Source organism: Topomyia yanbarensis, chromosome 3, assembly GCF_030247195.1.
Source record: "Topomyia yanbarensis strain Yona2022 chromosome 3, ASM3024719v1, whole genome shotgun sequence".
NCBI classification, from domain to species: Eukaryota; Metazoa; Arthropoda; class Insecta; order Diptera; family Culicidae; genus Topomyia; species Topomyia yanbarensis.
The window spans coordinates 162,425,751-162,443,457 of NC_080672.1; the positions used below are offsets into that span (position 1 = coordinate 162,425,751).

Below are 17,707 nucleotides of genomic sequence, written 5' to 3' on the forward strand. Positions count from 1 at the left end.
CCTATTTTGTTTGTTTCTGTTTACGTATAATTTAAATGTGGTATCGTTTTAGGGTGCGTGTGAAAACCACGTGATGTATTTGGTAATGCGTCAAGATCACTTTACTCGCTCCACTCTCGGTAACACGGGGCATTTTTTATGATTTCAAATTGACATTTCTCATATAGAGAGATTATGCAATCACTCCAAACAACCACTTTTGACCCAAGGCCCGGAAAGTCGAAGCTTATATACCATTCGACTCAGTTCGACAAGATTGAAAACTGTTTGTGTGTGTATGTTTCTGAGAGATGACTGGACCAATTTGCACAAACTTACTCTTGAATGAAAGGTACAACCTTCCCATCGGCTGCTATCGATTTCGGTTCGATCGGGATTCCGGCTCTGGAGTTACGGCTTCAAAAGTGCAGCCACACAGTAATTTTTCATTTAAACTGGTACCACTACCATAGCACTATCACCATTATCAAAATAATGCAAAATGTATTAAAATGAGTGCAAATTAAATTCTTCTGACGACATTATTGCTACAGAGAATAGACATATAAGCCGGAACAAAGTTTCTTGAAAAGCCTGTGTAAAACATTTAAATGAAAACACGTTGAAAATCACCATCGCATACAGGTTCGTATGAATGAATCACCATTGTATCTAAGTTTGCACGCAACGTCCGCATAGCGTATGCTAGCCGATGGTAGCGCCGGCTAGTGGCAAATTGCTACTTGCTGGTGGCATTTCAAAACGACAGTTTTATTCATTACACATATTGAAAACTTTACTTGGATGTCAGTTCTCAGTGTTATTACCTAGTAATCGGTTATGTCATTGGAGCCAGATACTAATTTGAGCCAGTCAGAATTTCGGCTAATTTCCTGTAGGACTTACTGGGTTTTGTTCAACATATTCGACTTCCAATCCATTAAGACCAGAAAAGCTGAAAACTGTATGATTATTGTGGCACTTTGTGCAGATTCTAATTCAAATATGAGCTATTCTCATATGTTGATAATGGTTAAATTTATACACAAAGATTTGAACTCGGCTAAAAATGGGTTGAATACAACGCCAACTAAACAACCGATTTGGAAAATAGTAATAACTGTTTCACTAACGTTGCAACTGGTAACAAAAATATTCGTTGATATTGAATGCGTTTTGCATGATGTTATTTGAAGTACGTTTATTTACGAGAATCCATTTTATTTACCCAATTTTTTAACTATTTCGTTTCAGAAATATATAATTGTCTCCTTGATTCCAATCAAAGCCACCAAACGCTCCACACGCCCGAAAAAGACTTCTACAGTTTGTTGTCGTTCATGGAGAACAAAAAAGCTATGGAAAACCACGAGCCAAATTTTTCTGAACCTGATGCAAAATACAAGGATACGACTGCATGTGTAAATGTTAGCGAACAAGTACTTCATTCAATCCGCAAACAACACAATTACACTGAAACAAAAACTGTGGTTCGAGAATTTGCCGAAAATAATCAACATGAAGATGTTGAACAACTTCTTGAGAGTCATAAAATGATGCTGAAAACTGCGCCACAGTGCTCATCAGTACCTAAAGATGATTCGTCCCCTAACACTCCGTTTGATAAAGTATCAGCAACATGTTCTGGATTCGACGACAAATACGCAGAGATTCGATCATCGATGGAAAATTTACTGATTAACAATAACGATTGCAAATCAAGGGATAGCAATAGTGAAATTTTATTTGAGTTGAGCAGGGTTGCATCGCATGGTAATATTAGTGGCGTCATGGAGAAAATCTCCAAAATCAAACATTTATACACACAAGAAAAGGGACAACACTTAAAAAACATTCTCAAAAAATCAAATTTGATCGTGTTGGCTTGCAAACACGACAACATTGAAATGCTGAAATTTTTGTTTAATAGTGACGGCTTGATGCTAGATAAGGTTGGGTGCGCATTTTTAAAACCAACGGATGAAGACGAGACATACCATAATGCATTCTATTACGCTATCAGATCAGGTAATGTGGAACTTCTTGATATGCTAATTAATCAATGGCCTGGGCAATACTTTGTACAGCATATTGATGCATTAGATGAAATTCTTTCGAAGGAGTACGAACAGCTTAAGTTGCGGAACGTGGCTCTGACAGAAGAAATGGAATATTACGTTGAAAATAAATTAATAGACCAACGTTTCTTTTCCAACCGGTCTCGCCCTGGTCCAAATGTTAAGGAACACTTCGATAACATTCGAGCGCGAATGCAATTAATACTGGATAGCATTACTTCGCTGAAAGCGGATTACTCAGATATCCGTCAAATTGACGAAAGATTTTTATTCATGATAAAATCAATTGCTCAAAACATTCATATTCTAAAACGTCAAATAAGAGCAACTTACGAAAGAATTCCCTGGGAGGAAATGGAGTTTTGTTTAGTTGGATTTGTTGTTTCTTACTCGAAACGACAGGAACTTAATATGTTTTATAATGCAGTTCTTAACAAGGACAAACTTTTAAGATATTTGAGCATGTTTTCCGACAGGCTTGAGAACGAAAAATACTTTTTAACGGATGATAATCTAAGCAAAGTCACAGAGCTCCCAAAATTAAAGCGTGAGAAAGTTACTGCTGAAATTGTTACAAATTTTCCAGAATTTGAGAAGTTTTTCAATGATTATCAACAAATAAGAGATGTTAGTTCTTTAGTAAAAATAAGTGAATATATTAAATTAGCTCTATCGGCCAGTCCTGATGAAAGGGAAGGACAATTAATACTAACTAGAGTTTTACAGGTAGTCGGAGAATTTTTAAAAAATACTTTGGAGTCACCGAAAATGTCTAACGTTACAAGCGAGCTTCTGCTTCTTTCGCTTCCGAAAAACACAAGAGCAGTTGTCAACGATTTGCGTAATTCAATTTCGCACGCATACTCACTATTTAGACGAGCCGAAATCGAAGAAAATTCCGACGGGTCATTTTTCTTCGGCGTTCAAAGCGACATAAAAAAAATTGACACTGTTATTGAAGAAATAATTTTCAATAGTAAGATTAAAATGGTCAAATCTATTCTGCAAAAAATTATTGAATGCGAGAGTTTGGAGGACATCAAGGAAACTTTTGAAATGCTTCGGAATGTTGATTTAGATAAATTTATCTCAAATGAGTTCAAATCAATAGAGCACGAAAAACTTGAGAAGCTCGTGAAAGATCTAGATGATGCCGTGACAGATAAAACCAGACATGAGAAGGTATTGTTTGAACGTCTTAAAAATGCATTGAAACAGATAGAAAACCCTTCGGAAAATGTCAAATATGATTATATGGTTGGATTTTCTTTACTTAAAAGCTTTAGTATCAGCATGAGAGATCAAATAATCAACCAAACTTTAATCAGAGCAATGAAACTGCGCGCCAATTTGACACTAAACAAAATTATGCGCCCAGCGGATCACTCACATAAGTTAAAAGAAATAGTTGAATTGTCAGTGGCCATTTGCCACAGCGTTAAATTTAGAAGTAAAGTTAGCCAAGCATCCTTTGCAGAAGTTGGGAGAATAACATACAAAATGTTGTACATTGTTCAGTTTGAAACAAATAACATAAAGTTTATCGAGAAGTTGAGGGAAACACTGAATGGATACTACTCTTTGAACCTAAAGCATAGACAAAAAAGAACAGAACATTCGCAAGGAAAAACTTTAACCAATCAACTGACTCAGAAGTTGGTGGAATTAAAAAATGTTTTAAATACCAATACGCCGAGCAATAGTGTTGCAACTAATCTACCCATTTACAAAAAACACAAAAAATTGCAAATGATAGTAGAAATGTTAATACTAGATATCATGTCTATATTAAATTGTTCTAAACCTTACTTGGAAAATAATCTTCTCTTCTTAGACGGAAACGCTCCATTGTTAATAGGTAAAAATCTCCGCAATCATTTAGCCCACGACAACGCCTTGGTTGAAGTATTGCTAACCGATCCTTCAATAGCAATTTTTCTGAATGCAAAAAAACTTTCTGAAGAATATGTTATCGAAAAAAAGAGAAAAATTGGAAAAATGCTGAATTATGGTATCGAAAGGTTGAAAGAAAAATACGAAAAAGATCTAGCCATCATTACATACCAAGAAAAAATGTTCGCCGGTTTGGCAGAAGGGAACTTAGAAATAGTCACAAGTTGTTTGAAACAAGGAGCAGACTACCATGCTAAAAATATCAACTCATTCACCACACTACACTTTGCTGCCCAAGGGCCTAGTTTAGAAGCTGTGAAGTGTATACTAGATCAAAATGTATGCGTAACCGCAAAAGATATTGAAGGTAGAACTCCTCTACATGTTGCTGCAGAATGTGGGCGTAAAGATACAGTAGAGTATTTTATAAAAAAAATTGGTTTACCCGTGAACTTACAGAGCGATGGAGGGAAAACGCCATTACATTTTGCCGCTCAAAATGGTCACCGAGAAACGGTAGAAGTTTTGCTAACAAATAAAGCTGATTGTGCTATTCGTGATACAAGTGGTCTAACTCCTTTATATCACGCAATTGTAAACAACCATACGGAAATAGCAAAAGCTCTTATGAAAGAAGAAAAAAATAATAATCTTAATGAAGTGCTTGGAGGTTTCACTCCCCTGCATAGTACAGCCGAGAATGGCAATCTGGAGTTGACTAACTATTTGCTAGATAATAATGTAGATGTTAATGCTAGAAGTGATAGGGGTTGGACAGCATTACACGCAGCATCATATTACGGACATCTCGGGGTAGTAATTGCATTGATTCGAAAGAAAGCTGACATCAACGCAAGAGTCATTACTGGCTGTACAGCGTTGTTTTACGCAGTAGAGGCTGGTCATGAAGAGATAGTGATCACGCTTTTGAAGTATGGAGCAGATGTGAAGGCAGCAGAAAAAAGCTATCATAAAACACCTTTACACGTAGCGGTTACGGCTGGATACATTAACATCTTAAAGGTCTTACTGAAGTATCATTCAGACGTTAATGCAACAACTGTGACCGGTGCTACTCCACTACATCTTGCAGCACGTCGTGGCGACTCTGAAATTGTAACTTTACTACTTAGCCATTCAGCAAAAGTCCACGCTAGGGATAGATCCCAAGCTACACCGCTGCATTACAGCTCTTCCAAAAACGTTGCAGAGTTGCTAATACAAAGAAGCGCGCAAGTTGATGCAAGGGACATCAAAAACTTCACACCACTTCATCAAGCTGCAAAGAACGATTATCGAGATGTTGCTGAATATTTAATACAGAAATCGGCTAACACCAGAGCAAAGAGCGTCAAAGGTGTCACACCGTTGCATGCAGCAGCTGAAAGCGGTAGTATTGATATCATCACTCTTTTACTTTCAAAAGAAGCAGACGTCAATGCTAAAACCAATGATGGATTCACGCCACTGCATGCAGCTACTTTTAATGGACATGTAGAAGCTATAACCCTTTTAATAAAATATAAAGCTTCGGTCAATGCAACAAATAACCAAGGCCTCACACCTTTGCACGGAGCCATCGTGAAAGGTCATAAAGACATTGTTTCTCTATTGTTGAGCAATGGTGCTGAGGTCAATACAGGAATTGAGAACGAAACGCCACTGCACCTGGCTGTGGAAGGCGGCCTGAAGGAAATTGTAGAGATTCTGTTGGCGAACGGGGCCAACGTGAATGTTGGTAGTTTGACTCCACTGCAATCTGCTATTAAATGCAATCACAAGGAAATTATCAAACTGCTCATTGATGGCAATTCTAACCTAAATATAAACAACAGTTTACCGTTGCAGTTTGCTATCTTTAGTGGTAATGCGGATATTGTAAAGCTTCTACTAAAACGAAACATGCGCATTCCCACGAAAAATCCAGAAGGATCTTTGTTACACATGGCTGCTGTTATGGGTCACAGTGACATAGTAAGTATGCTTGTAGAGGAAGGGTTTGAGATTGAAGCCACAGATATGAAAGGCACAACGCCATTGTACGCGGCTGCCGAACATGGACATCGAGAAGTGGTTGAAATTTTGATAGCTGCTGGAGCTAATGTTAATGTCATGGACAGAGACGGTTATCCATTGCAACTGGCTGCAGGAAACGGTTATGTAGAAATTGTTAAGATGCTATTAGACGGTGGAGCTAACATATACTCTAAAGACAAAATGGGAAGGACATCCTTGGAATTAGCAGTTTCGAAAGGCCATATGTCGGTAGTGAAAATGTTACTAACGTACAAGCCACTAGATTTGAACGCTAAAGGTAACGATGGTTGGTCATTACTGCATATTGCTTCCCAAGAGAAAAATTTGGAAATGGTAAAATTTTTAGTTAGTAAAGGATCCAATATTAAAGCTAAGAATATATCCGGATCAAAAGCCATACATATTGCAGCTAGAGAAGGCTTTAAAGAAACCGTGATTTTTTTCCTGAACCAGGGGATGAGCATCGATGAACCTGGTTCAAGCAACCAGACACCTCTACACTATGCCGCAATGAAAGGTCACTTAAACGTCGTAAAATGCTTGATATCAAATAATGCTAATGTTAATGCCACTGACACAACGGGCGTAACGGCCTTGCACATTGCTGCGATATTTGGGTTTGAAAACGTAGTGAAAACTCTGTTGGAAAACGGAGCTATCTACAATCCTTCGGATCGGCATTTCAGAAGACCGATAGGTATGGCTAGTAACAAACAGGTTATCAAGATACTGACATCAACGGACGATTTATTTGAATACGTAAAACGTAACAATCCCATTAAAGCTACAAGTTGTATTCAGGGAGGAGCTATCGTTAATGCAAAAAACTCCGAGAGCGACACTCCCTTGCATCATGCTGTTCATGTAGGATGTGATAAAATTGTCAATATTCTATTAGAAAATAATGCTAATCCAAACATAACCAACAACCAAGGGATCAGTCCTCTGATGTATGCTAGTAAATTATCACACTTAAATATTGTCAAGATCTTGTTGGCATCGGGTGCAATCTACAATGCAGTATCATACGGTGGTAAAACTTGTTTGGGTTATGCTACAAAGAAAAATATAATTGATCTACTTAAATTAGTGGATGGTTCATTTAAGAAAGTTAGAAATGGGGATGAATCCCTTATTAAAGACCTGGAACAAATTAGAGACCTCGATATATTTAAAGCTATAATGAACGCACGTGATTTAGAAAACAACACACTAGTAATCCTTGCAACAATACGTAACTTTTCAAAAATAGAACAAATGAAACAAATAACCCAATGTAATGTATCGTCTGAGACTGACAGAGCGTTAACTTTTGTGAACTTAGGTGAGTTCCAGAAGGCATTACAAATTTATTATAAGGCGTATGAGAAAATAAAAAATCTTCTCGGTCCAGATAACCCTGGAGCACTGAACTTACAAACGCATATAGGTAATGCACTTTATGCACAAGGTTCGTACAAGGAAGCGATGAACACCTTTGAAAACATTTTCGAAAGACAGCACAAAACACTAGGGATGAACAACAAAGATACCTTGAGTACAAGAAGTATGATTGCCTTCTTGTTGCATATCGACGGTAAAAATGAAGAATCTCTAAGCTTGTATCGAGAAATTCTTGAAATACAAAAAGAACTGCTAGGGCTAAATCATTCGGATACTGTAGATACTCAAATGCATATGGCACTCGCACTGGACGCCCTGAGAAAGTATGATGAAGCGTTAATCATAAATAAAGAAGTATTTGAGAAATATAAAGAAACATTGGGTACAAATCACCCAAGCACAGTTCGAGCTCAAAATAATATAGCACTTGCCCTTGCCAATCAGGGAAAATATGAAGAGGCGCTGGAATTGTACAAGTTAGTTTTAGAGAAGAAAAAGCAGGTGTTCGGAATGAATCATTGTGATACCTTGCGAACGATGCGTAATATTGCCGGAGTACTTCACAATCAAAACAAACACTACGAGGCTCTAAAAGCTCACGAAGAAGTTTTACGTTTGCAAACAACGGCGTTCGGTCCCAATCATCCTGAAACCTTATTGACGCAAAACAATTTGGCCAATGTACTTTTCGCTCAGCACAAATGGACAAGCGCGCTTAAAGTCTTTAGCGAATGCCTTCCCAAAATGAAAGCAACTTTCGGGCCTCTACACAGCAATGTTCAGGATGTTACATCGAAAATAGAAACATTGAATATGTTGCGTGAAATTGAAGGAAGAAATCCAACGGAGTTACTCCCCCATGATGATATTAGTGCAGCAACCCGCAATGGTGATATGGAAACAATACAACAGTTGTTGAAAGATGGAAACGATATCAACGAGAAAGATATTAATGGAAGAACTCCATTACATTATGCGGTTAGCCGAGGGCTACCAGATTTGGTAAAATTTCTTATAGATAATGGAGCAATTGTTAATGAAACCACACACAAAGGAAATACACCTCTACACACTGCAACAATTAAAGGTAATACGGCGATTGTGGATTTATTACTACAAAATGTAAATCAAGACCAACTGAACGACTTCATTAATGCGAAAACGACTAGCAAGGGTACTACCTCGTTGCATATTGCAGCTGCAAATGGGTTTTTAGGAGTCACAAAAACGTTACTGCGGAGAGGAGCCATGTACAATCCAAAAAACAACGAAAGCAAAACACCTCTTGAACTAACCAAAGACCAATATATTAAAAATATTTTAGAGATAATAACTGGATTATTTGAAACTATCAAAAGTGGCAATGATGAAATGATCGACAAACTCCGAACATTGAAACGTGATGAATTAACAGCAATAACGAATGCACGAAATATGCAGAAACATACAGTTTTGCAAGTTACAATAGCTAATGGTCACAGGAATGTTGCTACTGAAATATTGAAAATTATAAAGAGTGTTCAGTAGGTTGCTTCAATATTATCTTCACTATTATTTCATTATTAGTATATAAGGTGCCTAAAAAGGAACAAGTAAACCCTATTAATGATAAACACAACGTTTTCAAATTTTGTTGGTTTAAATTGTAAATTTTATTGTTCTAACCGGAATACAGATTTTAAATGCAAATTCTACATAAATAATATTTTTCGAGTTTAAATTCAAAATATTATTCTCTATGTTCCAATTGGCTTTACTATTACATCATATCTGGGGAAAATTTTCAATAACATTTAGCAATTCAATGTTCTCTGGCAACGTTTTCGGCTACCGCGATGCCATTATAAAACTTTCAAAAATATACAATAAAAACAACGTTGTCAAACATTTTATGATGAGAAAAATCCCTTCTATCGGTAAATGTTCCGAATCGCGTTTTTTCGAAAAATGGTTTATTTTTTTGAAAATGTTTCGAAATGGCCTATTTTACAATAATCAATAAAAAAATCGGTTTAGTTTAAAAAACAGTTTTAAAGTAGTTTCAACTGAAAAAACCTGTTTTAATCCACCTAGTGGTGCAAATGTGCCTTTCTCATTTATCCATACCATGATTTAATGGCTGGTTATGTTCAATATAACATGGTGGAAATGTCTATTTCATTCTTATTACACTTGATGAGCATATATAAGTGCACGACTGCCACGAACCTGATAAGCACAAAATGTCGACGCTGAAACACTTGAAACAAACAAAAATACAATATTTATATAGCTTAATCAGCGTGAGTTCAATGTTGTCTTCATGTTAACTGCATAGTGGAGAACGGACGGGATGTAATTAGTAGGAGGGGGAGAATGTGTCGGGAATCATCAAACTTATTTTAGTCATTTTAGTATACGGGAACGGGGTGGATGAAGGGGATGCGTGTGGGAGGTTGGTCTGAGAGGGTGCTGGTAAGACAGGGGGGCGGGTTACGAGGTAGGAGGTGGAGGAGTAGATGGAGGGTTCAACACTGAACTTCATATTATACCTTCCATTTGTGGCTAGGTTAGTGAAATTTGGTTCAGTCGTCACCGAAGTGGCTTTAGATCTGGAATTTGCCCGGAAACCCGGGACTTCCAAAATTATCGATAGTGGACAATACATTCCAATTTTTGATTTGCCATCAGTAATCTAGGCCTGTGAATCGAAGTAATTTGATGTTCATTTCAATAGACTTTAAACCTATGAGGTATTACGATTGTACCGGTTTATATGAGAAATTACTATGAGACCGCAATAACCAACCTGTAACTCCGAAACCAAAAGTCAGAACTGAATGAAATTCAGTAGCAGTCAATGGCAGTATTCTATCTTTCATTTGAAATCGAGTTTGTAAACATCGGTTAAGGGTTTGCTGGAAAATAGATGTGACATTAGCTCGGGAACTTGGCGAGTTCCCAGAGGGCATCAAGGTCCGTCATAGGTGACCAATGTGGTCAAAACTACTTTAATTGGCCATTAGTGATCTAGACCTGCAAATCCAAGTAATGTTGAACGTATTTGAATATGTATTACATCATTCGAACATCATAGGGTTACCAGTTTATATAGGAATTTGTTGTGTAACCAAATCCAAAGACAAAGTGGTCGTTCGCTCGCCGTCGAAAGTGCAAAGAAACCTGTGATCCACTCGTTTGCCCAGGATACTCAAACATAGTGGATATTACCAGTTTAAGTCCGACTGAGCAGCAGCTGGAAGTGGACGTCTGTTCTCTGAAACCTTGCTAAAAACTACCCTCAGAAAAGCTTAAACGTACTGGTGAACCTGGTTTAAAAGTGAAGCGATGGTGAAGAAATCGGCCCTTCAATTCACCAATTACTTCAATTAATCGATTATTTACGGACATTACTCAATTACGATTACTAGTGATCTACAAAATAATCGATTATAGCTACTAATCGATTATTTAAAATAATCGGGCATCCCAGCGGCAACGTCAAACGAAATGCGAAAGGATATTCGAGAGCTCAAAACAGTAAGGCCGTTGATAATAATGGAATCTCGTTCGACCTTCTAAGATTCGAGTACGAAACAATCCCTTGCATCACGGGATGATCTCGATGGAAGAAGAAATGCCTTCGAATTGGTTGGCTGGCCTCATGCCCCCTGTATACGAAGAGCCATTAACTCGAGTGTAATAACTATCTAGACATAACAATCCTCTACATTGCCTATGCGTATCTACTCTGTTGGCTAGAAACTGTGACACGAATATGTAGTGTGCCAAACGAAAGAACTGTCATCAGGATATCTCATCTAGGGTTCGTGGACGACATTATTAGAGTCGATGCGTCTTGAGGTTTCAAACGGTTTGAGTAGCTTACGGATGCGCCTATGCCATACTCTATACAAATTTTGGAAACTCTGTTGCTCGGCACGACCATGACCTATGGTTGTAAAAGGGCACAGACTACCTAGTGCTCGGTGTATTTGAGAGAATTATTCTGCGCTCAATACTCGGCTTGGGTTTTGACAATCCCTAAATGGGGTAGATTACACTATTTGGGATATTTTTTTCTACGGAATAGACCTTTCTCGTCAAACCGAACACCTATATTAATTATTTTTAATCGAAACATTTCACATTTCTAAGAGCAATTCCGTTGGAATGAGATTTTTAGAATGTTTCCTGATTTTATGATTTTTATAAAGTTTGAAAATCCAAGAATGTTGAATATATTTTTCAACACATCAAGAATGTTGAAACCCGAAATGTATGTTTCGACGGCCCTGTTATGAATTTTTCCGTTTATGCTATCGTCAAAACTGCTTTTGAATTTGCAAGTTCATTCACAACTGTAACCAAACGAACCGTCATGTTATAATTTTGCGCAAGTTTATCTATTTTCGTCGAAAACAACCACGGCGAACAGTGATCAGTGATCAACGTAATGATTCTTTGTCTTATACAAAACAATCTGAAAACGAGGTCTGGGGAGAACACAGCCCCCTCCCCCTCTTTTTTTTAATTTTCTGGCTACGTCTATGTTATTCAGCAATGCATTCTGAACGTTTCATTCAAAGTTACCATGTCTCTGCGATGACTATATTCTCATTTATTTATGTTTAAAGTATCCGTGTCGATAGCGTCCTGGCAGTGTTGGAAGAAATAATGAATTCTAATTTAACTGTCAATGTCATTCCAAACGAACAAGAAAGTTGCCAATCGTAAATGTTTAGCATTATGTGGCATTGTTTTTAAGGAAGTATTGTTATCCAATTCATTACTATTAATAAATATTTTAAAGATAAAAGTGATATATTCAAACCAAATTTGTTACAATACCATCGTGTTTTGACGCGCTAAAGAAAAAATGGCTTGATTTAGGGTTGCCACCCCTCCGGGTTTGACCCGGAGACTCCGGTTATAGCGAGCGATCTCCGGGCCTCCGGGTTTTACATCAATTTCTCCGGGTTTGGTGGGAAGAACTTTTGACGTAGGACTACGTCTTTGTTTTCGATATGGGGGTGCACTCTGCAAATTCTACAAAAATGGTATGTAACGAAAAGTGGTCCAATTTTAAACGCATATAATTCAGCCATCTCACAATAAATTTCCAAATTTTTTGCACAGATCGCCCCGAAATACTTCTAAGAATAGATTCCAATAGATAAACCCAAAGTTTTTTGATATCATAGCATTAAAAAGCTAAATAATATACAACCTTGTCAAAATATCGCGCATTAACACACAGAAGACAGCGCTTCCCAAGCCCTGTACGACAGATTGGTGTACCTAGCACGCTACGCTTCTATGAATGACGTCATCATTGACTATTTAAAGCACGGACTTGGCCAGACACGCTCAGTTCCCTGTTGAACGGCTCGCGAAGCAGATCACTGCGCTGTGTTTTTTACAGCCAGTGTAGCTGAGCTAGAAGTCCGTTACACTGCAGGGTTACCATATTAACAGATTTTTCTGTAATGTCACAGATTTTTTTTCACAAATTTTAATCACAGATTCTTTTTCACAGATGACAGATTTTTGGCATTTGGATAAAAATTACACAGATTTTTGGAAATATTGTGATTTTTCACAGATTTTTTGGAAATTTATCACAGATTTTTTTCCTGTTTTGGTCATTACAGATGGTAATACACTGGCTGTGGAAGACGCTACCCTGTGTCGTCCAACAGGCGACCACTCCAACTGCTTCCTAAATGCCGCTGTAATGTTGCCAGTAAATTTATGGTTTAACTAGCACATGTATTTGCTATTTGTGCTTGAAATTAAGTAATGTAGTGGTAGTAATAAGCTTCCCATTTTGGTTTAAACGCAAGTACAGTTTTTAAAACAGGATTTGATTAATTAGTTTAGCTCATCTAAGCAATTTTATCAATTCTGTAATTTAAAAGGAATTTTACGGAACTTGGTGAATTTGGCCTCACTTGCAACTGGTATAATTAACCTGCACAAAGTGTTGCATAACGCAGGGCTGTTTTTTGGAACAAAATGTGTTATCATTCAGCCCTTCGCTATGCAAAATCAAAAATATTATGATAGATGGGCTAAGCGCGGCCGTTCCTTTCAATCGGGAAAGGCCGCGTGGAATTTTGGTGAAATGCGCTAATAGTGTCGTAGTGGTACTAGTTGTCTCTTTCGCTCTACCCATCATCATCAGCGTTGACTCATTTTGCATTGTGCGCTTGGTTTCAATGTTTGGGGTGAATGTGTTGATTGGTAGGGGAATTGGCGGTAAAATGAACACGTTAAGCAAAGTCATTATTGTCTAACTAATAAGGGAATGAGATATTACAATCACCTTATATGTTTCTTGTTAGGCATGTTTTGTACATATCTGGTAAAAATACTTCGCCATAAACACATTTTTTCAAACATGATTCTTGATTTCTAAACATGTCCAAAAAATGAGACATGTTTATAGCGAGTGGGTAAAATGAACATGTGGCGGTGGTAAAATGAACAGCTTCTGGTGACCTGCAAAATTTCCTGTATGTATGCAATGCGCAGCGTTGCAAAGCATTTTCCGATCAATGCTAATATCCCATGAAATCATGAGCTTTGCATACACACAGGGCATTTTGCAGGCAAAAAAAATTGTCACGGAAGAATTGAATTTTCATGACGTAATATTAACCATTTTATAATCCTGTGGCATCGAAACACGTCTACAAACACCCATGGATAGGTGTTTGAACTTTTAGGATCTGTTTGAGAGCAACCAGAAAGCTTGGTCTATACATGAGATGTGATTATATTGTCTAAAATTTGATTTTTCTTCACCGGTCCGGGTGTTTTTTCCCACACACTAACTACTAAGAAAATAAATATTTTACATTAAGTAGTATAGTCCTACGTCTACAGTTCGTGCAACCCCATAGGGCTGCCCCCTTGTAGTTTTTGAATTTAATTGATTCTTTGCAAAATATTTAAAACGTCTAAGTTTACTATTACTCTGGTTCAGATTTATTTTGTCCGACTAACCTATCGTTTCAATGTGACGAGGATGAGTTCACCAAACATTTTTAATTTCGTTCGTAAACCAATGAATATGAATAACAAATCAAATTTACTACAAATCAAGGAAAGTAATATTCGCAATATGCTATAATTGAAATTTTGCATCCCATTACGTCGCTCAAAATGGTGTAAAAAGTTTTTTGTTGCAATTTTGCCAAATCACTTCCCAGCTGCACCAAGGTATGGAGGATTTGTTCTAATTCAACGGGCTAGGCCAACATCAAACGATTTTTTTCCGGTATTGTGGCTACTCCTGCCACAATCCTTAACTGTTGGCTAGGGAGGTGAGTTTTGCTCTTATCTCATGAATATCCAACACCACATAGTGCTACCCATGTGATGCCGCCGCCCTGCCTCCTTAGCTCTTTATTTCCTGTTAGTTGTGAAGGAGAGCAATGTTCGTTCGATTTATCCATCACAGCGAGAGTAGCTGATGCTTTTGTATTCTGGGCACTTAGCCGGGGACGTGAAATACTATACCTAATTATACAGACAAAACCGTTCTCAAAAAATATACAGCTTTCTTTTAACGCCATGGAAGAGTGGTGTGGAATAAGTTTGGCAAAAAAATAACAGTTTGTCTACAGTGATTGTGAAATAATTTTGGTAATGAAAGAATACATATTTTACACTTTTTAAATCGTTAGGTAATAAAAAGCGATTAAAGTGCTCTAAAATGTCGAGCAATCGCTTTGATTACAATTTCTGTCTAGTTTCACTCACAATCCACCATCCCTTAGGTCAGTGAAAATCTCCGGGTCAAAGCCACTCCAGAGGTGGCAACCCTAGCTTGATTTGATGGGAGGACGAAATTCAGCATGAGGGTAACGAATACCAAAGGATGCAAACATTGAAAATGAAAGTCGTTTCGTTATTGGTCTGAAATCAGCAAAACAAAGCAAAGCTCTTTTGTTTTCAGCAAACTGACAAGACAGGAAAATATGTACAAGACTTCAACCACGTCTCTTTTTGTTGTAGATTCGCTTGCAATCGAAAAAATCGCAATTTATCTTGGCATAATATGCTTTTGCTGCTGCAAAATACCATTTCTGCGGATATAACCATGTTTTGGCTGGTCGAGAAACTCAGCAGATAAGAAGTCGCATAAGATTTTCATATTGGCTAGAAGAAACAAACGGAATAACAACAAACAAGTTTTGTGAGGCTTGCACATTTGCTGTGTTGCTTGTGACCCGTAACTTAATTACTAGTTGAATTGGTTTCACTGAATTAACCCGTTCATGCCCATGTTGTTTGTGGACAACAACGTTTTTAAACAGCTATAACTTTTGATTGAGGCAAGATTTGCTCAGAAAAACAAGTAAGGCTAATAAACGTGACTAATGCCTTTCATTTGATTGCTAACAGTTACAAGGATCAGCTCTGGAACTGAAATTATTGCACTTAGTTTGATTAGGACAGTTCACGTTAACGATGAAAAATGATTTTTTCATTTATCTTCGTTATTGTTCAATATTATTGAAAACTGATAAAACTTATCAATTTAGAGTGCCTTTGGCTACGTTTTCCACGTAAGTGGACTATTGTAAATATTCTAGGAGAATTGTATTGAGCATTGGAAGGTAAAAATTGAGCAGCTTCTAACACTACGAGGGAAGCACCTATCTTTATGAAAAATGGCTTTTCGTGTTTCTTAATCCCACGTGCACTAGAAAAAAGTTGGGCATGAAAGAGTTAACATGGCGTCTCTTTGTTATTCTAGTCTTTTTAGATTGAACCATAAGTTTTTAAAATCGTTATAACGATTTTTTTGAAAACTCGTTGCTAGTTACCGTCTTCGACAAAGTTTTAACCAAGATTTGAATTATCGTTTTATAAAGTTTGTTTTTCATATTGAGTGAAATAGCGATCTTTACTAACGTAAATGCAACATAATTGATTTTCCCATATAAAATCCCATACAATCTTTGCAATGCAACGCAATGCACAAACCCGGAAGGCAGCCAAATTTTGCACGTGTATTTGGGACGACAAAATGAACTCGAAAATTGCTGTGCTGAATAATGTCATATGTCGAGCCACTCTAGTATTCACCTGCCATACAAAAGTAGGACAAAACCTCAAAGGAATTTGATGAAAACTTCGCATTGGGGTAATCTTGTGGTGCTAAATTCATATTTGATGTTATTTTTTTTATTTTCCTTGCCTCAAAATTTTGGCACTTAGAGTGGTTCGAAAAGTTAACATTTACGAATATTAACTGCACTATATCTGAAAATTCTTTTTCGAAAAATGTGGTGTTGTAAATTCTGTGTAGAATACACATTTTTTCAATTGTTGATAATGCTCAGAGACATTTATAAATTATATTACGAACCCTGGGTATTCAAACACTACCATGCGTCTCCTTCAGATATATGAAAAATCACCGCTTTTCATACCTCGGGGCAGAAAGGAACAAAACAGGACATTCATTTTCGGAAAGTACACTATTTAGCATTACAACCAATTACAAACAGTCGGATTTGATATAACTATTTCAAGTAACTTACTAGCATATTATAGTTACTATCTTAGCTTTTAGCTTGGTTTAAAACTATGTGTGCGTAATTATTCATGCATTCACAACAGCTCATCACCGGCTAAAATACCCCACCCATTGTTGTGGGGCATACTCACCGATCGCTGTGGGGCATACCATCCTCTTGTTGTGGGCCATATTACACTGTAACCGGGGGCATATTACACTATAACCGGGGGCTTTTTGCCCTGGGATAAGAAAAAACTAGAATTTAGGCATCTTTGAAAAATGTTTAATAATACTTGTATCAGTGGCGTAGCCAAGGGGGGGTTTTGGGGGTTAAAACTCCCTCCAAACCAAAATGTTTGAATTTAAGAAAAAAAAAGTTTGATGCTGACTAGTTTATTAAATATTCAAATAATAATTTTGGAAGTTTATTATCTGTTCATTACATTGAGAACCTAATGCTTTAAACGTTATGGGGACTTTTTGTAAATTGTGAGAATGGGATCTTGTAACTAATATTTTAATAAGGATCCTATAGTTGATAAATCATATAAATATCAAGCAAAATAGCTCAATGAAAACGCCTACATAGAAACTGATGAAAAATGGCGTTTTACGCTTGTCTCTAAAAAGTTTTAGAGTTGAATCGGTTTTTATGTGCATTTGATTTTTTTGGGTTATCACTTATATAAAGTGCCACTAGCTAAGATTGGTAATAAAAAAAATTGAAAAATTTTCACGTTTTTCGCTATTTATGATATACACTTGGGTATCGAATTGAATGGCGCCAAGATTCCATAATTTGGAAACCATCAGCTTTTGG

At 37.1% G+C, this 17,707-nt stretch overlaps 1 protein-coding gene across 1 annotated transcript; it reads left to right on the top strand.

The window, feature by feature from the left end:
• Positions 1-3,130: 3,130 nt before the first annotated feature.
• Positions 3,131-9,029, top strand: LOC131692682 (serine/threonine-protein phosphatase 6 regulatory ankyrin repeat subunit C-like). The gene has a single exon (XM_058979862.1). It carries the CDS (start codon positions 3,312-3,314, stop codon positions 8,895-8,897), a length of 5,586 nt encoding a protein of 1,861 aa, XP_058835845.1. The 5' UTR covers positions 3,131-3,311; the 3' UTR covers positions 8,898-9,029.
• Positions 9,030-17,707: the final 8,678 nt, after the last annotated feature.

Bases quoted from the DNA above. Each gene is read 5' to 3' on its own strand.
- LOC131692682 (XM_058979862.1), top strand. From the start codon at position 3,312: ATGGTTGGATTTTCTTTACTTAAAAGCTTTAGTATCAGCATGAGAGAT.